General features: G+C 54.7%; 1 protein-coding gene and 1 pseudogene across 2 annotated transcripts; one reads left to right on the top strand and one right to left on the bottom strand.

The window, feature by feature from the left end:
• Window positions 1–1,148: 1,148 nt before the first annotated feature.
• Window positions 1,149–20,867, bottom strand: TNFRSF13B (TNF receptor superfamily member 13B). Of its 2 annotated transcripts, none has more exons than XM_058675770.1 (5): window positions 20,763–20,867; window positions 10,027–10,168; window positions 8,403–8,642; window positions 1,832–2,017; window positions 1,149–1,494 (listed from the first exon to the last, which is right to left on the bottom strand). In XM_058675770.1, exons 1-5 carry the CDS (start codon window positions 20,820–20,822, stop codon window positions 1,244–1,246), a joined length of 879 nt encoding a protein of 292 aa, XP_058531753.1. In that variant the 5' UTR covers window positions 20,823–20,867; the 3' UTR covers window positions 1,149–1,243. The 2 variants fall into 2 exon arrangements, with proteins under 2 accessions (XP_058531753.1, XP_058531754.1); XM_058675771.1 differs by having other exon boundaries at window positions 10,027–10,156; window positions 20,763–20,824.
• On the top strand, window positions 10,341–13,713 carry LOC118759654 (proteasome subunit alpha type-3-like; annotated as a pseudogene).
• Window positions 20,868–24,276: the final 3,409 nt, after the last annotated feature.

Below are 24,276 nucleotides of genomic sequence, written 5' to 3' on the forward strand. Positions count from 1 at the left end.
GCTAGAACCAGTGTCCATACAGGATTCTGGCTTTTGCAGTTGGAGGATTTACCTGTTGAGCCACTGTGTTCTCCCATTTACCTTATTACTACAGGGCAGTGGTGGGCTAAGCCCTCCCCGCCAGTAACTTCTAAGACCATGACCACTGCCGTTTCACAGCTGAGGGAGTGAAGGCCAAAAGTAGTTTCCCAGGGGTGCTGTGAGCCAGGACAGGCTCTCAGCTTTATATCACTACCAGGAAAGTTGGACTTGGGGCAGGCCTTGTGGCATGGAGAGTTAAGCTGACACCTGTTCAAATCCCAGCTGCTCCACTTCCAGTTCAGCTCCTTACTAATGTGCCTGGGGAAGCAGTGGAGGGTGGCCCAAGTGCTTGACTCCGTCACTCCGGCTGTGACCACACCAGCCCCAGGACTGGCCGGCACCTGTTGCAGGAAGCCAGCTGAAGCAAGTGTCAGTTGGACATGCTGAGCCAGGTTCTCCCGACATAACTGATAAGGTTCCTCGGGGAAGGGGTCTCCCTGCAGCCTGCCCAGCGCTGTGGAGAGTGGACCAGGACCTGCCTCAGTCCTTGGGGTGCGTGGCTTCCCTTTGCATCTCTCTCGCAGACAAGGCCCCTAAGCCCACAGATGGTGCCAAGGTGCAGCACCAGGCGCGTCTGGCCCTCCCCACACATGGGGCGGGTGACCTGGCGACAGCTCTTCAGACACACGAGTGTTTGTTTCGCAGGGAAGCACTGCGAGGAAGAGTTCTTCCTCAGGAGGCCACTCAGCAGTGCCACTGCCCACCTGCTAGGGGCTCCCCTCCTGACCATCCCCCCTTGCTGTTCACCCCCAGCCTCCTGGGAGACATGCATGTCCAGCACATGCGCCCTGCTTCCCGCTCTTCCAGGGAGGGGCGTGCCATTTGTATTTGGGGGAGAAACACCCGTCCTGTTCCTGTTCTGACCTTTGCCACATGGACACTGCCTGCAGCCGATTCTCATCCTTCTGAAATGGAGGCATGGTAGAGCCTCCATGGGGACCCGGTTGCTCCTGCCCAGCAAGTGCCCAGTCCACCCAGAAGGGGCAGAAGGTGCAGGCCTGGGCTCAGCAGACTGGGATAGAGGGGGTTGTCTGGTTCCACCAAAGGGACTTCTGGGAGCTGGGCCAGCAGGTGCACATGGCTTTATTGCATGGCTTGGTGACATCACAGGCAGATCAAAGTGGCCCACCTCTGACGCTGGCCTCTGCAGCAATCTTTGCCTTCAAGCGCCCGGGCTCCCCTCCCGGGCGGGTGAGCACACAGGGCCAAGGCCACCGTCTGGGGCGCGCACGCACAGCTGCAAGGTCCGGGTGCCAGAGTGGTGTCCTTGGTTCTCTGCACCCACGTGGCCGGGCGTCTTGGGCGCACCCGCGCTCTCCTGGGTGGGCGCCCTGCGCTCGGGGAAGCAGAAGCTGCAGGTTTCCACCGGGCCGGGTGATGCGCTTGTGGCGGCACCAGCTTCCGTCGTGAGATCTACGGGGGCAAGGTGGGAGGGCGTGGGCGGCGATGCGGCTGGGTCTGCCCTCTCCCTTCCAGCTGGAACCCCCCCCCCCCCAGTAGGGCGCCCAGAACTACCCGGGCTGGCTTTCGCGCGGGTGAGGTTTGCAGCCCTGTGTGTCCCAGGTGGCCCCCAACGTGGGAGTGGGCGTGCGTCTCAGGGGAGCACCCTACGGCCCCGGAGCGGCCTGCCAAGAGCCTGGTTCAGGGACCTCTTCTCGCCTTGGTGTTTTAACACGATTTTGCCAGAGAGGTTTTGGAAAATGCTGTGGCCAGGGCGGGGTCCCGGGCTCCCAGCCCTGCATGCACTCACCGTGGGACCACTTGGTTTGAGGTCTACACCGCCCGGCTAGGGACTGGCAGGAGAACTGGTCGCCCCTCCTCCTGAGGAAGCAGGCCACCGCCAACAGGAAGCAGCAGATGATGGCGCACAGGCAGATGCCAAGGGTGCTGTAGACCAGGGCCAGCTGCTGGGCGCTCAGCCTGGACCCTGGGGGTGCTGCAAGGCACGCGTAGGGTGAGACCCCTAGCTCAGGACCTGTCCTCACCGCCTACTCAGACCAGCAGCTGTGGGAGACTTGACCCCTCCCCTCCATGGCCCCAACAGCCCAATGCCCTACCCCTACTAATACATTCCCAGCTTCCCTGAGAGGCCCCTCAGCCCCACGCAGGACCTGCAAGCTGCCACGTCCCACCCAACTGTCAGCCCTTTCCAGGGAGGTACAAACTGGAAAATGGAATCAAAGGCAATGATTTGGTGCTTTAAAAAAAAATGCAATCCATGCATGAGGAGGTTGTTCAGCAGGTGCATGGACAAAGACATACATAGCGCACAAAAACAAATGCGTGGGATTCATTGCCTTTTGGCACCAGCAGAAAGGTGCTTTCAGCGAGGTTTCTACGCACTTTCCGAAGGCCCCAGAGGACTGGGCTAATCTTGGAGGTGGATAGATGGCCAAGACGGACCCATGGGTGCCACACCAGAAAGGACCCCTCCTGGGCCACATGCATGGGAGGCCACCCTGGGCCCTGGGCTGCAGGACAGGAGTGCTGGGCTCAGCATCGCACAGCTGTGATACACTCATGACAGCCTGTGTGCCCGGTGCAGTGTCACAGAGCTGTGATATACATGAAGTCCACAGCTGACATCGCCTGACTGGATACGGGGGAGGGGGGGGCTATGCCAAAGCATAGCACTCAGCTGTCACTGCAGCATCAGCATCCCATAGGGCACCAGTTCAAGTCCCAGCTGCTCGACTTCTGACCCAGCTCTCTGCTTATGCTTGGAGAAGCGGCAGAGGATGGCCCAAGGACTGGGCCCTTTGGGGAGTGAGGGAACCAGCAGACTGAAAATATCTCTCTGCAACTCTGCCTTTCAAATAAACAAAACACATATTGAGGGCTGCGGGAGAGGACGTCTAGCTCGGATCCCGAACCCAGTCCGCCATGTGCCCATGGCTCATGGCGGGCTGGGCCCGGACATGCCTGGGTGCGGCCTGCTTCCTTCTGGGGTGAGTACGCCGAGGGGGGAGGCCTCCGTGACTGGGCATGTCCGGGACCCACCCAACACCCTCATTGGGTGGTGGGTGAACGGGATTGGGGAGGGGCGCAACCTCAGGCCTGCAGGATTTAACTTCCGGCTGCCAGAGGCGAGCCGAGGGCTGCGGGAGAGGACGTCTAGCTCGGATCCCGAACCCAGTCCGCCATGTGCCCATGGCTCATGGCGGGCTGGGCCCGGACATGCCTGGGTGCGGCCTGCTTCCTTCTGGGGTGAGTACGCCGAGGGGGGAGGCCTCCGTGACTGGGCATGTCCGGGACCCACCCAACACCCTCATTGGGTGGTGGGTGAACGGGATTGGGGAGGGGCGCAACCTCAGGCCTGCAGGATTTAACTTCCGGCTGCCAGAGGCGAGCCGAGGGCTGCGGGAGAGGACGTCTAGCTCGGATCCCGAACCCAGTCCGCCATGTGCCCATGGCTCATGGCGGGCTGGGCCCGGACATGCCTGGGTGCGGCCTGCTTCCTTCTGGGGTGAGTACGCCGAGGGGGGAGGCCTCCGTGACTGGGCATGTCCGGGACCCACCCAACACCCTCATTGGGTGGTGGGTGAACGGGATTGGGGAGGGGCGCAACCTCAGGCCTGCAGGATTTAACTTCCGGCTGCCAGAGGCGAGCCGAGGGCTGCGGGAGAGGACGTCTAGCTCGGATCCCGAACCCAGTCCGCCATGTGCCCATGGCTCATGGCGGGCTGGGCCCGGGCGGCCAGTGCGCCATTTGGCGCCAGGCTTTGGCTGCTGGCCGCCCGGCCGGGGAGCTCTGGGGTATTGGACATCTGAATCGCTGCTGAGATAGCTCTAGAGTGACCCCACTGTTTCTGGGATCTGAGTCAATCCTAAAGATTCCCAATGCCAGTAACTCTTCCTTTGAAGAACTTCCAATCCCTTAATAATGCTGAGCTTTGAACACCTATCAAGTAAAAGATAAGCTCCGGCTTGTGTAGCAGGCTGGCACCTAATGGTCCTCGGAGCAACCACGTGCAGGTGCGTGATTTACAGCTAGGAACGGTCCCAATCTGGGATGCCACAGCTGGGATGAGGTTCCCACCAAGGGGTGTATGTGCTGGAATGGGGGCTGCGTTCTATCTAGGAAACAGTTGCAGTCACCCGAGGCACTAGTGTGGGCTGGGATTGGATGCACCAGGCCGGTTCAGATCCCAGCACCATCTGGTGTTATGGAGAAACAGGGTAGATGTGGGACTGACTAGGCTGGGTCTCAATCCCCTTCTGAGCCATGTGTGAGCTGTATGTGGGTATGGACGAGCCATGGCTGGGCTGAAACATCCAACAACAAGAGTCAGAATGGGGTGAAAGCCAGCCAGGAAAAGCCACTGTTCCTGCTAGGACAGGAGGTGAACTGAGTAGGGTTGGCTCAAGAACCCCCTGGCAAGCGCAAAATCTGGCATTGGGAGGGGTTCTGATGGAGGAGCCTGGGCAACTCCTCTGGCAGGACACAGTCCCTGCAGGTAAGCGCGAGAAGCATGATTGGAAACAGCCCAGAATAGGCCATGGAAAGTTTCCCACTGGCATGCATTAGGCATGGGTCAGGAGCAGGCCAGGCTGAATCAGTTCATGTCATCCTCTGGCAAATCCGATCACCAGAACAGAGTGTGGAATGGGCCGGGTTTGGTTGCGACAAAACCAGTACACATTCTGGAACGCCAGGGCGTGGTTGCCTGTACTGGATATGAATGCAACACCCATCCAGCACACGTGAGATCCAGGAAGGGAGGGGCAGAGCTGGCGGGGGGGTTAAGGGGCTGGTCCCCTCGCTGGACAACCACTCCCACTGGAGAGTGTTGGCTGGGATAGAGACAGACACGACTAAGCAAGGCTACAACACCTGTGCGCTGCATGTGGACAAGATCAGGGCCACAGCATCAGCTGGCAGAAGCTGGCACTGGGGACTAATTCTGTCGAGTCAAATCACAGGACCACCTAAAGAGTGCATAAACCGGGACAGAGAGACCTGGGAGGGAAAAAGTGGGTTCCCCCTTCTTGGGTCACTATTCCCGTGGGAGGGCATGAAAACTAGGACGGGGGCTGGGATGGCTAGACAGAGGCACTCAACAACATCTGTGAGGGCTGGATGGTTGAGTCGATTAGATAGAACTAAGCTTTAATACCCATTGACAAGTACCAGAGCCAAATGGGATGGGGGACAGACTGGTCTTCTGCTACACAAATTGGCAAACCAGGGTAGGGGGCAGGCTTGGTGGGGGTTATTGTGGGTCGCCCCGACTAGGCTGCAGCTCCCACTGGTTGATGTAAGGGCCGAACCAGACTGGACTGCAACACCCATTGGTTCCAGTGCAACTCGGGACTGAAAACAGAACCAACACAGCAATTGCAACCACCAGCTGATCAGGGTGATGGACTGTGCCGGGCCCTGTGCTTGCTAGAACATACAAGAATCTGGTCTGGGAATACCTCAAAGTATCTTTGGAGATCTCCCCACTTGAACTGCTGGACTCAGAATTCTAACCAAGAAAAGACAGAAGACAGAATAGGACAATCATTCATCTCAGCTACATGTTGGCAGTGAAATATGGGACAAATGGAGACTTCATGATGGACCATATCAATCAGTGGACCACCTCATCGAGCGAAACTGGCAGTGACTCATAACTGGAGAACTATTAACTCCACTTGAGCACATATCTCAGAGCATGCCCCACATATGGGACTTGGGGTGGGCGGGAAACCGGGTGGGGCTTCTCCCTCAATACCCCCTTTTACCTCAGATACATGATGGAAACAATATGGACATAATAGCATTGCCCACCTCCCTATCCCCCTGAACCTTTTTTTTTTTTCCTTCTCTTTCTTGATTTTCCTTCAACTATAGTTAACTATGTAAAGATTGTCAACAACAATACAATAAAATGGATTATGGATTAAAAAATAAATAAATAAATAAAAAATAAACAAAACACATATTAAAAGAAGGCACAGAACCAGGAGTTCGTAAGGTGGCGGGGAAGCTGGCAGGGCTCTGGGTCAGTCACCCTGTTTCGACTGGCGGGCCCTGTAGCGAGAGTAGGCCCTGGTCAGGGTGTAAGCTGCAGGCTGCGGTGCCTGTCCCAGCTTGGTCTGTGTACCTGCGACAGCGCAGGCCGCCCACGGCCTCCTTCCCTCAGTGCCCACTGCCACCCAGGGACCACGCTGGCAGGAAGCCAGAGCTGGGACAGGGGCGTGCCACATCGGGATGGAAGATGCCCCCCCAGCGTTATCCGTGACCTTGGCCACTGCCTTCTCTCAGCCCCGCCCTGTGGCTCACTATATGCAGGTTCTCGGGGACAAAGGGGCCTGACCACAGGTGTCTGTGAAGAATCAGCATTTGGTCTTCCACCCACCCCTCACCCCTCCCCTACTGCCACCTGCAAATCCAGTCCAAGGGAGCCCGCTTCAGAGCGGCAGCTGCTTGGCATGGCCACCAGGGGGCGCGCCTAGCACCAACCTAAGCCACTTGGTAATGATTTTCTGTGGTTAGTTATCCCTGGCCTGGCAGCGTTGTGGCATGACATGTTAAAGTACCACCTGCACTGCCAGCATCCCCATATGGACACTGGTTCTAGTCCCAGCTGCTCCACTTCCCTCCACTGACATCCATGCCCCCTGAGCGAGGGTATGCTATCTGGTGTGACACAAAGCTTGGATAGGGGTCCTACTGACGCCTGTGTGGAGCCTGCCCCCTCCGCCCAGGCTGGCAGCCCTCCACGCCCCCTCCCCCCAGGCAGAGATTCCTCAGAGACCTACCTCTGGTACCACAGCCCCACCTTCCCCCACTGCTCCTGCCTTCCACCCAGGGACACACTCCGGCCCCACCCCAGTTCTGAAACATCCTGGCACCTCTATCTGATGTGTTCACTTGCCAGGAAAGACAGAGACCATAAGCGAGAGAGATAAATCTTCCATCCACACGGCTTATTCCCCAAATGCCCGCAGCAGCCAGGGCTGGGCCAGGCCAAAGCCAGGAAGCCGAGCCTTGCCATCAATCCGCGTGCAGCCATCACACCGCCTACCAGGAGACGTGCTGGTAGGACGTGGAGCCGGGGCTCAAACCTAAGGATGCAGGTGTCCCTAGCAGCAGCGGCAGCGTCTGAAGCTCTAAAGGAGCGGTGTGACCAGACGCCAACATGCCCTGACCTCTGAACCCCTATCTCCCAGAGCCAGGGCTCTGAGAAGCTAAGCACATTACCCAGGGTCACACAGGCCACGGGGTCCCAACCTTCCCCAGTCCATGCCACAGATGGACCTGTCACTCCCAGCCATTGGGTCTGTCACATGGTGTCCTCTGCCCCCAGCCCTCGGACAGGTAGGTTGACTCCTGGCTTGGGCCTGCATGTGCAGCGCACTTCAATTCCAGCTTCTGTCTCAGCAGTGTCCAGAGCAGAGCAAGCAGAACAGGCCCTAATCTTGCGCTCCTGGAGAGATTTGGGGGGCAGGACCGGAGGTTCTGGCTGTCTCCAACACCCCCTGAGCACCCACACATCCAGGCCAGCAAAGGCACCAGGAAGGGGACACGGCTGCTGCTCAGGCACGGGAACTGGCCCACTGCCACCCGCCTTCTGAGATCCAGGGGTTGCAGCCCCCAACTATCTTACCACGACAGTGTGGACAACCTTGGGACCCAATGCACCTGCCGTGTGACTCCCAGCCAGTGTACAAATTCCAGGACTCAGTGTGGGTCGGACTGAGCCAAAGGGGGAGTGTAGGGGAGGAGAGATGTGGGTCCGAGGTGTCCCTATGGAGCCTCACAATCCAGGCCTGGCATCCCCAGGGTGGCACTGACAGAAGGAGGGCACACACACAGATGAAACTGCTTAGCCCCCTGGGGGCTGCAGCACCCACGTTGAAGGTTACCTCCAGGGTGCAAGGCCTGTTGGACGCCATTTCCTCTGATGCCACGGGGCTAAGGGTGGGTAGCAGAGGCTGCGGAAGATCCAAGGGAGTCCTGCCTGATGCCTGGCACCCAGGAGTGCCCTGCTCAATAGGGACCTCCTTGCCATGTCCATAAACATTATCTGATTCTAAGGAAACTTTCAGAAGGAATATGAGATGCAGGTAGACAAGAGATGCCCTCCTGATTCAGTGCTCACACGGGAGGCCTGCCGCTGTATCAAGAGCTCCTTGCACAGCAGGCCTGCCGCTGTCTCGGGGACTTGCAGAGTGAGCCTGCTTCTGCCTTACCAGCAAGGCTGCCCTCACCTGCCAGCTGCTTTCTTCTGGGGCCTCAGGTTTCCTGGTGTGCAGCCTCTAGTGGCCTCCCCCCTGCTCTGACACCTTGCACGCTGGTCCCCTTCCCTCCTCAGCCCGCAGTGACTTACCTGGAGCTGCCTCCAAGCCACTGTGCTCGGACCCCTGGTACCGTACGTCTGCCCTGATTTCCGACTCCCCGCTCTGCTGCCTTCTGAGGTCTGGCGAGAGGCTCCCCCTGCTCCTGAACTTGTTCTCGCAGAAATGCTCACACTGTTTGGGGTGCTGCCCGCAGATCGGGGTGCAGCTGATGCAGTCCCTTAGCAGGTGGTCATAGTACCTGCCTTGCTCCTTGCGGCAGCTGAGGGACTCTGAGACGAAAGGGAGGTATTACCGGGTGGCCACGGCCTGCAGGACATTGGCTGCAGGTGGGGCCTAAAGGACATCAGCATTAAAAACAAACACAAAAAAGCAACTCCAGAAGACCCCAAGTCTTCCTGTAGGACTCCAATCGAAGGCTACCCATTGTCCTCCAAGTATCACTCTAACTGCACTGCACGAATAGGCATTTTTCTAAAGCTCAAGAAAATTGAACTTTTCAGTATTATTTTTTTGGTACTATAGATTCTTTAAAAGTATATCTCTTAGTTTTATGCACATGTGAGGCATTTTCTTCGGGCTGGTGTGGTACCATCGGGTAAGCTGCTGCTTACGGCACCAGCACCCCACATCGAATATTGGTTCACGTCCCTGCTGTTCCCTGTCCCATCCAGCTCCCTGCTTGTGACCTGGGAAAGCAGTTGAGGATGGCCCAAAGCCTTGGGACCCTGCACCTGCGTGGGAGACCCGGAAGAAGCTCCTGGCTCCTGGCTTCATCTCAGCCTAGCCCAAGTCGTTGCAGCCATTGGGGAGTGACCCAGTGAATGAAAGATCTCTTTTTTTTTGTTTGTTTCTCTTTCTCTCTTATGTCTCTCTGTCACTATACCTTTCAGATAAATATTTTTTTTTCTTAAGGACTTTTTAGTTGTCTTTTAATATATAGATTCACATAAATTCCTTTTTTTTTTTTTAAAGATACAGTTATTTATTTATTTAGAAAATCTGAGTTAGAGATCTTCCATACCCTGAGTCATTCCCCAGGTGGCTGCAACAGCCAGTGGTGGGTGAGGCAGATCAAAGCCACAAGCCAGGGGCTTCATGCAGGTCTCCCACATGGACTTGGGCCATCTGCTGCCTCTTTCCCTCGCGTGTTTGCAGGGAGCTGAGTCGGAAACGGAGCAGCTGGGACTTGAACAGTTATACTTAGGAGAGGTCAGCGCTGCAGGCAGAGGCTTCATTGGCTACACCACAGCACCAACCCTGACAGTTTATCCTTTTGAGTGATTTGTTTCACATTTGCCTCAACTGATAAACTGTGTGGGCACGGCTGGGGATAGAGGGAACAGGCAAACCAGATGCGTTGGATGGCACCGGGGCGGCCAGAGCTCAGAGAGGGTGCTTAAGTTCCCTGAGGTCACACAGCTTGAAAGTGGGGACGCCAGGATCGGAACCCAGGAACCACTTCCCATGAATGAATCTGGGAGTATGTACAGGACCTTGCAGCCTTGCGTCACCTGAGAGGGACAATGTGTCTTGAAGGACACTTAGGGATGGCCTTGAGGCAGCCTGGTGCAGCAGGTGGGTGGGGAGGGGTTCTGGGAGAGGGGAGGGAGCTGGGACCACCCCCCCTCCCTGGGCTGGGGCCCTTGGACTCACTGCAAAAGGCCACACAGGTGCGCTGGCTGCGCTGGCTGCACAGGGGCTTACAGGAGACACAGGTGTTCAGCAGGGGGTCCCAGAACTGCTCTTCCGGGCAGGGCCTCATGGCCGCCCCTGTCCACAGGCCCTGTGGATGAAGCTGAGAGATCAGAGTGTGAGGGGCAGCTGGGGGGCGGCCAGGGCCAGCTCTCCTGCTGCTGGTTGAAGGAGGCAGGGGAGGGCAGGGAGTGCGGGGGCACAGCTCCGGCTCACACACCCTAGAGATGTTTTATTTTCCAAGCCTCAGTGAGCAGGAGGTGGCTTCCAACCCCATGGCACGTTCGTCGCCTCCGTGAAATGCATGCTCTGAGGATTCCCCAGTGGCCATGGCCTGCTCGCTCTCTGCTGCCCATGCCCCTGCCTGTCATAAGAGCCCTACACCTGACACCCCTGATTAACCTCCTGCTACCCAGGGAAGGCTTTTTCTGCCATGCCCACCACTGTGTCCCCCTTGGTGGCCCATTGCGGGGCCTCACAGCTGAGGTCCCTGCAGGAGCTCATGTCTACAACATCGTGACCAAGCCTTCAGGTCACGCTGGTGTATCTCCGTTTCTGACATGCCAAGTGCCCGTCCTATGCATCTGGTTGGCCAGCATGTGCGTACACCTGCACCTGAGCATCATGGCGCACCATGGAGAGAGAGGCGCCTCCAGCTCCTGAGAGACAAGCCACCTGACTCACCTGACCCCGCCCACCCGCCCAAGGGGGACCTTCGCTCTCTGCGGTGGCCTCGCCGCTGGCACCCTCCCCTCTACCTCCCCGCCCCGCGGCACCCTCCCAACCCTTGATTCTGACGCTCTGATTTATTTGAGAAGCAGGCAGACAGAGGGTGCTGCCCACTGGCCGACTCACTCCCCCAAATGCCTTTCCAAGGGGCCAGGGCTGGATTGGGATGGAAGCAAAAGAAAGCCAGGAATTCTGTGCGGGTCTCCCCCGTGTGCACCCCATCACCTGCCACCTTCCAGGACCTACGTTGGCAGGAAGTGGGAGTCAGGGGTTAGCGCTGGAGTCCCCAAAGTGGGAAGGAGGTTCCTGGGGTCTTTCATGAATATGAGCAGTGTGGTGTGCTGAAAGCAGTGCCAGGGAGATGTGGCCGCACAGAGCTCCAGAACCTTCTCCCAGCGCCCCCTCCCCAACCACCCCTGCTCCACCTGCTAAACCTCAGCTTAGCTGGCAGCCACTGCCTGAAGTTCCTATCTGGGAGCTCAGCACTTGTCCAGGGGAGTCCTTGAGTTCTGGCACGTCTGAGCCTGTGGCATGCGAGTGGTCTCAAGCCCTTGCAGGTTCCTGGGCACTGGAGCCAAACTGGACAATTGGGGCTTTGTCCTCCAGCTCCTGGGACTGTGCCCTCCGATTGCTTCTCACCCCTGAGGGACGAGTGCAGAGGTGAGTGGCCATGACTGGGAAAGCTTTGTCGGGCTACCAGCTGACCAGAGATGAAAACACCTAGGCGTCTGGGGCCGCACATGACTAGGAATATGCACTGTGCCAAACATAAAAAGTCTGGAAAAAAATCAAAGGCTGGCAGGCAACTCTGACCCCTAACAAGATCCAACTATACCTCCAAAAGAATGAGAAATTAGATTTATAGAGTTGCCAAAACAAGACCCTCAAAACATCTAGTTCTCAAAGCGTACCAAGGAGCAGAAACCATGTGGCATTCGTGTGGGAAAGACACGCCTAGAAATCGTCTCCTAGGAAATCTCTTTGTGGGAGCCCTGGTCACTCTTAACATGCGCAGTGAGCTGAAGCATCTGAGGACAGGGCCTGACCCAGTGGCACAAAGGGTAAGCCTCCCCCTCCAAGCACTGGGATTCCATATGGGCGTCTGTTCGTGTCCCAGCTTCCTCACTACCCATCCAGTTCCCACTTATGGCCTGGGAAAGCAATGGAGCATGGCCCAAAACCTTGGGACCCTGCAGCTGTGTGGGAAACCCAGAAGAAGCTCCTGCACTCCTGGCTTCGGATCAGCTCAGCCCTGGCCACTACAGCCATTAGGGGAGAGAAATAGATAAATACCTCTTTTTTAAACAGATTAGGGCACTGGGTGTGATGAACGTGCTACTGTAGTGTAGGACATTTGTAGGGAGGGAGGCTGTGTCTTTGCCAGGGAAGAACGCAGATAAACAAGAACTCCGCGTGCCTCCTGCTCGGGTCTGCTGACAGCCTAGAGTGATTCTTAAAAAAGCCTCTGAAGGAAAAGGAAACCAGCCAAGATTCTGAAACCGAGAAAGCTAATAACTGACACAGCTCACCACGGGGGTCATCAACAAATCTTAGCAGTTGTCAGGAAGGGCTGGTGAGCTCAAAGACACGGAGGAGGAGAAGCAGACACGGGACTCCATTAAAGGGGCCAACACACGCGTGCAGGGGCTCCAGAAGGAGAAGAGAGAGAAGAGCAGGGGGGTGGGAGCGAAAAATCTGAGGAAATGATGCTGCTGGGGCCAGTGTTGTGGCACAGCAAGCTAAGCTGCTACCTTTGGCCACCAGTTCAAATCCTGGCTCCACCAATTTCAATGCACAAAAAGCAGCAGAGGATGGCTCAAGTGTTCCCGCTTGGGAGACCTGGAGGAAGTTCCTGGTTCCTGGCTCCTGCCTTCTGACAGGCCCAGCCCCTGCCGTTGCTGCCATTTTGGGGGATCAGGAGAGAAAAATTGTTCTCTTTCTGTCTCTCCTTCTCTTTCTGTGTGATTCTGCCTCTTGAAGAAGTGCAGATCCAAACCAGGACATAAGAACGGTGAAAACAGCAGACAGTGAGTTGTCAGTGTGATAGACAGCTGACTTCTCCTTGGAAACCACAGGAGCCAGGAGGCAATGGGATGACCCACCATTAGAAACCTTTCAAGCAAGAGAATGGTCTTCCCAACAAAATTCTATTTTAGGATGAGTTCAGCCAGCCCCGGCTCTGACCTGTCTGCCCCTCTTCTGATGGAGAAGTTTTTCAAGTAGCAATTGTTATGAACGCTGTGGAAAATAGTAGCAATTGGGATCAGAGGTAAAGATGGTGCTGCTTTGCGGCAGAAAAATTAGTCTTTTCTAAACTTTATAAAGAAAGATCTAACAAGTGACTTTTTAATGTTGGTCAGCATGTTGGAATGGCAGTGATGGGGCTGTAGGTGGATGTGCCCTCTGCAGCAGATACTGCAAGGAAAGACGCTCCCAACTTGAGAGTGAATGTTGGTGACCACATTCTACCAAACATGCTGCAGACAGAGTGGCCATGTAGACCCCCGCCTGCCCACTCTCCAGTGTTCCTGGACATTCGGGCTGCAGTTTCAAGCAGGTTCTTGCAGTGGGAATGATGGTGTGCAACTCTACAGGCTTGACCTGTGAGCTGTTTCAGATGGTTCTTGGGGCTGTGCCATTGGCAAAGTCAGATAAGTTTCATAAACAGAAATAGAAAGAAGTTGTGGAGGAAGTTGCCAAAATAATTGACAAAATAATTGGTGAAGTTGAGGAGGAATTTTTTGAATCAGAGCTCAGGTAGGTTGGTGAAGTGAATAAGGAAGAGATGAAATTGTTCCCAAAGATATAAGGGAATAAGCAGAGAAATCTGCTAAGGAGTCTTGAAAGAGAGATGACAGGATAATGACAATGTGTAACATGTCTACTTCTGCCCCAGGTAATATTTTGCCTGTGGATTAAACATAAACCATTGATCATTTTTCATCACATTTTTGTCTTGTTTTTTAAAAAGTAAAAATCGATGCTACTGTAGCAAGGGAGGAGAAATTAGGACAGTTCTAGACAAGCTGAAGCAGAGGGAATGTGTGTTCCAGACCCCCCTGTTTAGAGTCCTTCATGCTGAAACACAAGCACACCAGACAGGCTCCTGAACTGTTACACGGCATGAGGAATGCGGCAAGTGAACACAGAACCCAGAATCATTGGTTTGTACACTTCCTTTCCTTATTTTTTTTAACAATAGTCTTCAAGAAGCCAATGCATTAAACGATGACTACACACCTACATTCATGCACACAGAGGGAACATGTGGCTTTAACCACGGTGCAGAGAGCATCCCTCTGCACATCAGGAGCCTCAGCTGGCACTACCCAAACAAGTCTTCTCTAAGGTTAAGAGGTTAATCATCATTATCAAGGTCACCACTGACCTTGTAAATGACTGAAAAATATACTGAAAAGGACCCCCCCAAAAAAGACATGGTGGACTTGAAGAATAAAACACATAGAGAAACAGCAACAGTAAATTTCAACAGCAAATTTCAAAAAACAATCACAATGGACGTAAATGAGTTAAATTCTCCTACTAAAAGGCTGAGATCGGCAAACTGGGCTTTTAAACCCCAGAGGATTCACCTGTAGTGACCCATAAAATAGTTATATTAGATCACACCTCACAAAGAGGATGGAAAAAGGCTGGAAAAAGATCATTGCATTCCAAGAGTGACCCAAGAGAGGTGAATCAGCTATATTAGTGTCAAACTAGACATTAGACTCAAAGAAAGTCATGAGACAAGTAAGACAGAGAGGTGTAAAGACACAAGAAGATATGACAGTTGTAAACATGCATGCATTTAACGGCTATGTCACAAAACCTTCGGCACAAAAATAGAGCTGCAGGAGCAGTACATGGTTCTCCCCTGATACTGAGATACTTCCACACCCCTCTCTCTGTGACAGGACCATCAGACAGATCAAGAAATAGGCTTGAGCAACCCTGTGAACAAATGAGAGCAAACAGACATACATGCAGCAAACAGCGTCACACACTCTACTCTCGTGTGCAGGAAGCAGTCCCAGGGTTGACCAGCACTCAGACCTCAGTACACTTAAAAGGGCTAAATCACTACAACGGGACTTCCTGGACACAACAGAACACAACCACAAATTAACAAACAAAAGGAGGGCCCGGCGGCATGGCCTAGCAGCTAAAGTCCTTGCCTTGAACGTGCCGGGATCCCATATGGGCGCCGGTTCTAATTCCGGCAGCTCCACTTCCCATCCAGCTCCCTGCTTGTGGCCTGGGAAAGCAGTCGAAGATGGCCCAAAGCTTTGGATTCCTGCACCCTTGTGGGAGACCTGGAGGAGGTTCCAGATTCCCAGCTTCGGATCGGCGCAGCACTGGCCATTGCGCTCACTTGCGGAGTGAATCATCGGATGGAAGATCTTCCTCTCTGTCTCTCCTCCTCTCTGTATATCTGCCTTTCCAATAAAAATAATAAATCTTAAGAAAAAACAAACAGAAGGAAACCAAGAGAACTACTGTTCTTTGGGAATTCTACAATACATTCCTCAACACCCAAAGATTCAAAGAAGACATGATCAGGGCATTAGAACACAGTTTGCTAGGAGTGAGAAAGTCCCATGACATCATGAGATGTGATGAAAGCAGTGGCAAGAGGGAATGTCACATCGGTGTGCGTTGTTAAAACGCGGAGATTCTCATGTCGTCACCTAAAGTATACGTCTTGAACAAATAAAACATGAACAGCAAGCTAAACCCAACACTAGCCGAAAGAAACACTAACGGCAGCGGAGGCCAATAAAATAGAGAACAGAGACCTCGCCAAGAAAACCAACAAAGCCAAACAGTGCTGCTGCAAGAGAATTAGCAAAACAAAGCTGGAGCTAGACTGACTCAGCAAAAGCAAGAAGATTCAAATGACTACAGTCAGAAATGAACTCGGGGATGTCACTCCTGATTTTACAGAAGAAACATCCTAAGAGCCTGAACAGTTGCACAACACCACCTTGCATAGCCTGAAATAACAGGAACAAACTCCTAGAAACACACGTTCGACCTGAACTGACACATGAAGAAACAGAAAATCTAACAGACCAAACAACCAATCACTAAAGACCAAACCAGGCATCAGGAACGTCTCAACAAAAACCCCACTCAGAATTAACACTCCTGCTTCACTCAAAGATCAGAAGGAGTGAGTGCTCCCCAAACACATCCTTTGAGGCAGATGCTCACAGTAGTGCAGACTGGACCAGCGTGGTAGCCCAGCAGCTGAAGTCCTCACTTTGCACACACTGGGATCACAAATCGTCGCTAGTTTTAATCCCAGCTGCCTTGCTTCCCATCCAGCTCCCTGCTTGTGGCCTGGGAAAGCAGTCGAGGATGGCCCAAAGCCTTGGGACCCTGCACCTGCATGGGAGACCCAGAGGAGGCTCCAGGCTCCTGGCTTCAGATCAGCGCAACTCTGGCAATTGCAGCTGCTTGGGCAGTGAATCATTGGATGGAAGATCTTCCTCTCTCTCTGTCTCTCCTCCTACCTGTATATCTGACTTTGCAATAAAAATGAATAAATCTTTTTTAAAAATAAAACTGCAGACCAATCTGCCTCCCACAGATAGATAGAAAACTCCTTGGGGAACCCTCAGCACCCCAGATCTAGCAGCCAACAGTGGCGGTGTGCAACCTAGGGATGCCAGCAATGCATTGCGGTCCAAGGAAGAGGCAGAGGGCACTTTCTCACCTCAACAGGTGTGCTTGACAAATCCACCCTGCTGCAGGACCAAAAGCTTTCAGTCGTTGAGACAGGAACTCCTTCAAGATGACAAAGGACACACTTGAAAGCCCTACACTGACATCACAGGTGGTGATCAAAGACGGGCCGGCATCCTACGGGCAGCAGTTCGCATCCCGGCTGCTTCACTTTCGATCCAGCTCCCTGCTAATGCAGCTTGGGAAGCAGTGGAGGATGGCCCAAGTGCTTGGGGCTCCTTGCACCCGCATGGGAGACCCGGAAGAAGCCCTTGGCTCCTGGCTGCACCTGTTGAGGGAGTGAACCAGCAAACGGAAGCTCTCTCCCCCTCTGTCTCTTGTTGAACATCTTCTGAAGTATCTTACTATTTTTTTAAGATTTATTTATTTTATTACAAAGTCAGATATACAGAGAGGAGGAAAGACAGAGAGGAAGATGTTCCATCCGATGTTTCACTCCCCAAGTGAGCGCAACGGGCCGGTGCTGCGCCGATCCGAAGCCGGGAACCTGGAACCTCCTCCAGCTCTCTCACATGGGTGCAGGGTCCCAAGGCTTTGGGCCATCCTCAACTGCTTTCCCAGGCCACGAACAGGGAGCTGGATAAGAAGTGGAGCTGCTGGGATTAGAACCGGCACCCATATGGGATCCCGGCGCGTTCAAGGCAAGGACTTCAGCCGCTAGGCCACGCCACTGGGCCCTGAAGTATCTTACTTAAAACACTTCTTTTGGTTTTTCACTATTTTTTCTTTTTTGTCATTTGAGAGACAGATGGAACAGGGCCAGAGCCAGGCAGAGAGGAGTGCTACACACTGATTTAATCCCCACAGGCTAGCGATGGCCAGACCTGAGCTGCATCGAAGCCAGAACCTGGAACTCAATTTGCGACTCTCATATTTGTGCTTGGCACCCGACTTCTAGAGTCTTGCAGAGCCTACATCAGCAGGAATTTGGAGGATTTGAACCCAGGAACCCATACCTGCTATGTTTCCTAACATATTTATGTTTTGTGCACACACCAACACCAACACTTACAAAGAAAAATGAAGGGCCTGGTGCGGTAGCCTAGCAGCTAAAGTCCTCACCTTGTAAGCACTGGTATCCCTTATGGGCGCTAGTTCTAATCCCGGTGGCCCCATTTCCTATCCAGCTCCCTGATTTTCTCAAAGTCCTTTCCCTGGTGACTTAGGAGGAATTTGCCACAACTTTTTTTTTTCTTTAAGATTTATTTATGTAAAAGGCAGAGTTAGCATGGAGGAGGGAGGGATGGGATTGGAATCTTCCATCTACTAGTTCACAGCTCAGATGGCCACCTAGGCTGGGGCTGGGGCAGGTGGGCGTTGAGCCCTGGCTCCCCTACGCCCGGCTTGTTTCCTGATAGTGTACACCCTGTCCCCACCACCCGAGGGAGAGTCCCATTGAGTTTTCAGCGTCTGACTTTGGCTTGGGTCTCTCTGTCTCCATCAACAGAAACGAGCCCTGGGACCTAGATGTGAAAACGGACACTCCAAAGCCTTAGGAGAAGGCTTTTGTCCATTGACAAAACTTCATCGGGGGCCCGGCGTGGTGGCCTAGTGGCTAAAGTCCTCACCTTGAACGTGCCGATATCCCATATGGGTGCCGGTTCTAATCCCGGCGGCCCTGTTTCCCATCCAGCTCCCTGCTTATGGCCTGGAAAAGCAGTGGAGGACCGCCCAAAGCCTTGGGACCCTCCACCTGCATGGGAGACCTGGAGGAAGTTCCTGGATCCTGGCTTCGGATTGGCGCAGCACCAGTCATTGCGGTCACTTGAGGAGTGAATCATTGGATGGAAGATCTTCCTCTCTGTATCTCCTTCTCTCTGTACATCTGACTTTCCAATAAAAATAAATACATTTTTTTAAAAATTCACCTGGAAAATTCTTACAGCAACACCAACACACAGGAGGGAAGCAGAGAATGGAGCGGCCACACCTCTACACCCAAGGCCTCGGTTATCCTGCAGCTCCACCAGGAGGGTCCAAAGCCCGCGCACGCCAGAAGGTCAGTATTTGCCATTCGCATCGCTGAGAAGGGACACATGTGGAAGGCATAGAGGCCAGCGCTGTGGCATATAGGGCTAAGCCTCCACCTGCAGCACCAGCACCCTAAATGGATCCAGCTCCCTACTCATGGCCTGGGACAGCAGCAGAGGATGGCCCAAGTGCTTGGGCCCCTGCATGCACCTGGGAGACGCAGATGGAGTTCCTGGCTTTGAACCAGCCCAACTCTGGCTGTTGTAAGCCACTGGGGAGTGTATTGCAAGCAAAAACAAATAAATCTCTTAAGGAAAAAAAAAAAAAAAACCACAGGCACAGGGAGAGCCCGACACCACCACGGGTCATCATTCCGGAAATGCAAATCCCAGCCACACCCACTCTCACAGCACCCGTGACACAAGGGGCGCCGCGGGTGTGGGGAGGCACAGGCACAGGACCCCTCCAAAAATGCCCTGGCCGCTTTGGACTCCAGCATGGTGCCCCCCCCCAGGAAGGCCAGGCAACACCTCTGTCCCCGAGAGCCACAAAAACACTCCCCACCCCAGACCTGCACACAAAGGCTCCTAACAGCCCAAGAGGAGCAACACCCGGATGTCCACTACCTGCCCGTGGGGACCAACAGCACAGGGGTCCACCCCGTGGAGTGACCCTCCGGGAGGCGCTCATTGCCATGCACCCTGCTGGCGCTTGCTGCTCAGAGGCATTAGAAATGGCTGTTCATCCCGGACAGGAACTGGGTGCGTGGCGGGCAGGGAGCGGGGCGGGAGGCCTGTGCCCTGGGATCCTTCCCTGGTTCGCAGCCACGTGACTGCATACAGAAGGCAACAGGTGCCATTCAGGAAGAGGTCTCTGCCTCTCCAGCAGCATGCGCAAGGTGCAGAGAGCCCCGGGAGCAAGCTGAGCTATCCAGAAACCACCAGACCAGACAGACAGGGTCAAAGGGGTCAGCTGTGAGTCAGTGGCCGGCAGAGACCCAAAAGCGGGGAGCCCCCAAGGCCAGAGAGAACAGAAGTTGAAGAAGAGAGGTTGGCTTGGTGGTTAAGAATGAGGGGGACACACCCTCTCTGCTTGCAACCCACAGGGCTCTCCTCTGACCCCCAAATTAGAACACAGCCCAAAGGGATGGTTCTTGCAGTGCCCCCATCCCGCCCTGCACCATGCTGCCTTCCGTGCTTGGTCATGGATGTGGCTGGGGGCCTGCCTGGGGACACGAAGGAGAATCAGAGAACAGACCGAGGTGCTCCCCACTTTGGATGTGATGGGCAAAGCACGTGTCGTGGGTTCTACGTGCAAATGTGTGGAGGAGAGAGCCACACTTCTGAGCCACGCTGGAGCAAACCTTCAAAATCACCCTGTTCAAAACACTATGGAGTGGTGTGTGTGTATGGGGGAGGTGGGGAACCATCCTGGGTCTTCCGCAAATAAACAGCAAGGCAAAACCAACAACAATGAGCAAGGGAGAGAGCTGGCATAGATTAAAATCTACACCCAAGGGCCCCACGGGGATTGTGCCAGGACTCCAAGTGGGACGAGTCAGCCAAAACACACACACAGCTAGTCTAGCTTTTCAGAAACGGCAGTGGCGTAACGTGGGGTGGGGGCTGGGGAGGAGAGAGCGTCCTGTGTTTAAGAGATGAGCCATGAAGTGTCAGCGAATCCTTCCTTGTGATGTTTGGAACTGGCCTTGGAAGGCTTCAGTGTGGGGCCGGCGCTGTGACGTAGCAAGTAAACCACCGCTTACAGCACCTACGGCCCAGCTTAGAGCGCACAGACTGGGCCCGGCTGCTCCGCTTCCCATCCAGCTCCTGCCGACCAACCTTAGGTCCTGCCACCCACAGGGGAGACCTGGATGCAGCCCCTGGTCCCCGCTGCAGCCTGGCCCAGCCCTGGCTGCCGGTTGCAGCAGCCGTGTGTTGGCGGATGGAGAGATGAGGTGAGCCAGCGGATGTCCGATCCCACTGTCTCTCTGTTGCTTTTCAAAATAGATTAATAAATCTTGATTAAAGATCTGGTGTGGGGAGGAACTGCGCAGAGACCCCACAACCCACCCCACAGCCCGACACACACACACACACACACACGGCCCCAGCGCAGCTGCCAACCAAGTGCAGAGACGGGGGCAGCCCCAGGCCGTGCCAGGCATACGAATCCCCAGCCTGCACACCCGGCCTGCCATGCACACCTGACCCCTGGCAGCCCCGCTGCCCGCCCTGGCTACTCACATCGCTCTGGGCGCCTGCCTGGCTCCGGCTGCCCCGTCTGCTGCGGCCCAGGCCACTCATTACTCAGGCTGTTTATTATTAGCCAGAGATTTGATTAGTGCTGGGCTCTGCACTTCCTGGGTTTTCCCCTCGCTCTGAGGATGTAAATCAGAACCCCCCCCCCTCCACACACACGCACACAGCCCCACTCTCCACGCTGGGCCTGCGCAGTGGCAGCTGTCAGGGGCCCTGGCTCCGGGAGCTACATCTGGGGGTTCAGCTCCAACCTGGCTCCAGGTCCAGGCCTCCAGTCGGTCACACCCACCCCACCCCAACCCGCCTCTGGTCCTGGGCCCCTGCCCCACCTGCCTATGCCCCAGCTGAACCAGTTCCCCCCACCACACCCCACTCCAGCGCCATTTGGGGCCCTATGGGCTCCCTGCACAAGCTTTTCTTACCTCATCAGTCTGTGGTCTGGGCAGCCTCCTGCTCTGACGAGGTGTCACCTCCTCCAGGAAGCTGCCCCTGATTGCCCCCAGTCCATGCTATTACGGACTTCTTCAGCCTCAGGTTTTCACATCCGTCAAAACTGAATCATCACACCCAGGCAGCCTCAGCCGGAATCCTGACCCTGCCCCAGACCGGCCGGAAGCCTTGGTGGGGAGTCGGGACCTGTAGCAGCTGGGTGAGCTAGCACAGCCGGCTTAGAGGAAGCTGTTGCTATGACCTGACAGCTCCCGATTCCAGGGATGCCCCTCTGGGCAGGGCCTGGAGGCTGGTGACCATTCCTGCCAGTTCTACAGTGACTGCTGTCAGGGGAGCTCAGCTGGAACGTCGCTTGACGAGGGAACACAGGGGGACTGCCCAGATGGCCAACAGTGTCACCTTTGATGACACCCAGGGGGCATAGGGGCATTATAAACCAGACACAGGAGGACCAACATTGCACAAAGCTTGCTGCCTACAGTGCCAGCATCCCATCTGGTCACCAGTTTGAGTTCCCCTGCTCCACTTCCCATCCAGCTCCCTGCTATTGTGCCCAGAAAAGCAGTGGATGACGCCCCAAGTACTTGGGCCCCTGCACCCATGTGGGAGACCCGGAAGAAACTTCTGGCTCCTGGCTTTAGATCATCTCAGCTCCAGCCGTTGCAGCCATTTGGGGAGTGAACCAGCAGATGGAAGAGCTCGCTCTCTCTCTCTCCTCTCTATAAATCGGCCTTTCAAATAAAAATTTTTTTAAAGAATGTGATCTGCAGAGTTGCCACGGCACATGCTGGAGCAGAGAAAGCAGCTAACAGCGCAGGACTCCAGGTATACAAGGTCTTTTGCAAAATAAAACCAAAACCCAAACTAGCAAATCCCGCATGCAAGGTCACCTGCCCCGTGTGATCCGGGACTGTGTATCAGGAGATTGCAAGAAGCCCACATGGTGCCAGCTGCTACTTCAGGCAGGGCAGGGGGACACGTGGGGGGCACATGCCAAAGAACAGAGGGGCCCTGTTTGGACCATTGTTTTGTTTTGTTTTATTGGAATAGCAGATATACAGAGAATGACCTTCCAACCGCTGGTTCACTCCCCAAGTGTCTGCAACAGCTAGAGCTGAGCCAATCCAAAGCCAGGAGCCAGAAGCTTCTTCCGGGTCTCCCATGCAGGTGCAGGGTCCCCAGGCTGTGGGCCATCCTCCACTGCTTTCCCAGGCCACAAGCAGGGAGCTGGATGGGGAGTGAAGCAGCCAGGACAGGAACCGGTGTCCATATTGGATCCCAGTGCATGCAAGGCGAGGACTCTAGCAACTAGGCTACCATGCCAGGCCCAGGATGTAATTCTTAATGAGTGCACAGAGGAATCCATGGTCAGTGAAAGTGATGTTTATGGTTTGTTTTGAAATATTAATTTATTAGAAATTGGTGGGGGAGCAGGCAAGTTGGGAAGAGATTTTTAAGTCTTCCATCTGCTGCTTCATTCCCAAAGGTCTGCACCAGCCAAGGTTAGGCCAGGCTAAAGCCAGGAACCAGGCACCTTGGTCCTCAAGTGTAAGGGCTCTCCTATGGCAGCCCTCAGGGGCATTATGCAAAAGCTGGCTCAGAAGTAGAATAGCCAGACCTTGAACTAGGCATTCTGGGATGGGTTATAGTATCCCAGACAGCTGCTAAACTTGCTGAGCCGCAACACCTGCCCTAATGTGTGTGTTTGAAAAACATTTAAAGTTCACTTGATTTTGACACTGACATTAGCCGTTTCGGCACTGACATGTACGTCACCGCGTCAGAGAGCAGTAAGCCAGCCCCAGCCAGCAGACTCTGAAGGACGGGGGACGAAGAGGTCCCCTTGCCACAAGGTTCCCCCCAACCAGCCCCTCAGTTTGGAGCAGCCGTTGTGCCCTCGCGTGGGACACCCATGTCCCATACCTGCATGGGATCCTAGCTCTGTTCCCCATTCCCGCGTCTTGCTCGTGGGCATCCTGGGGTTCCTGCTCCCCATAGGGGAGACCCAGAAGGAGCTCCTGATTGTGGCTTCTGCCTGGGCTCTCTGGCAACCATGAGCATGTAGGGAGTGAATCAATGAAGGGGACGCTCAGCCTGCCTCTGTGCCTTCCGGGTAAATAAAATCTTTTATTTATTCACATATTTGAAAGGTGGATGACAGCGCGACAGAGAAATATCTTCCCTCTGCAGGTTCACTCCCCAAATGGTCACAGGAACCAAGAATTCCCACCTAACTTTTCATGTGGATGCAGGGATCCAAGCATCTGGGCCATCCTTTGCCGCTTTCCCAGATGCAATAGCAGGGAGCTGGATTGGAAACCAAGCAACCAGGATACGAGCCAGTGGGAGGCTGGCACTGCATACAGTGGCTTCACCTGATAGGCAAAGACACCCACTCCCCAGAAGGAAAATTTAAAAAAGAGCTTCCGGGGGTTGGAACTGAAACACCACAAGTTAAGCTGCTGCCTACAACGCCACCATTCCCTGTCTAATCCAGCTTCCTGCTAATGCCCATGGGGAATGCGAGAGATGGCCAAATGTTTGGGCTCCTGTTGCTCACCAGGAAGACCCCAATAGGAATACCAGGCTCCTGGCACACTGGCCTGGGGTTCCAGCCTGGCTGCTGCCACTGGGGAGTGAGCCAGCAGATGAAGCTTTCTCTGTAACCACCTTTCAAATAAAGCAATCAATACATCTTCTTTGGTGGTTTCAAAAGAGAAATAAGGGCCTGGCAGTGTGGCCTAGTGGCTAAAGTCCTCACCTTGAACACGCCGGGATCCCATATGGGCGCCGGTTCTAATCCCGGCAGCTCCACTTCCCATCCAGCTCCCTGCTTGTGGCCTGGGAAAGCAGTTGAGGACGGCCCGAAGATTTGGGACCCTGCACCTGCGTGGGAGACCCGGAAGAGGTTCCAGGTTCCCAGCTTCGGATCGGCGCAGCACCGGCTGTTGCGCTCACTTGGGGAGTGAATCATTGGACGGAAGATCTTCCTCTCTGTCTCTCCTCCTCTCTGTATATCTGACTTTGTAATAAAAATAAATAAATCTTT

The sequence above is a fragment of the Ochotona princeps genome, chromosome 17 (assembly GCF_030435755.1).
Source record: "Ochotona princeps isolate mOchPri1 chromosome 17, mOchPri1.hap1, whole genome shotgun sequence".
NCBI classification, from domain to species: Eukaryota; Metazoa; Chordata; class Mammalia; order Lagomorpha; family Ochotonidae; genus Ochotona; species Ochotona princeps.

Coding starts and splice junctions, on each gene's coding strand:
- TNFRSF13B (XM_058675770.1), bottom strand. CDS start 20,822: ATGAGTGGCCTGGGCCGCAGCAGACGGGGCAGCCGGAGCCAGGCAGGC. Junction 8,643..10,026: donor CACCTGTGTGGCCTTTTGCA/GTGAGTCCAAGG, acceptor CTTTCGTCTCAG/AGTCCCTCAGCTGCCGCAAG. Junction 1,495..1,831: donor TCAAACCAAGTGGTCCCACG/GTGAGTGCATGC, acceptor TTGCCCCCGTAG/ATCTCACGACGGAAGCTGGT.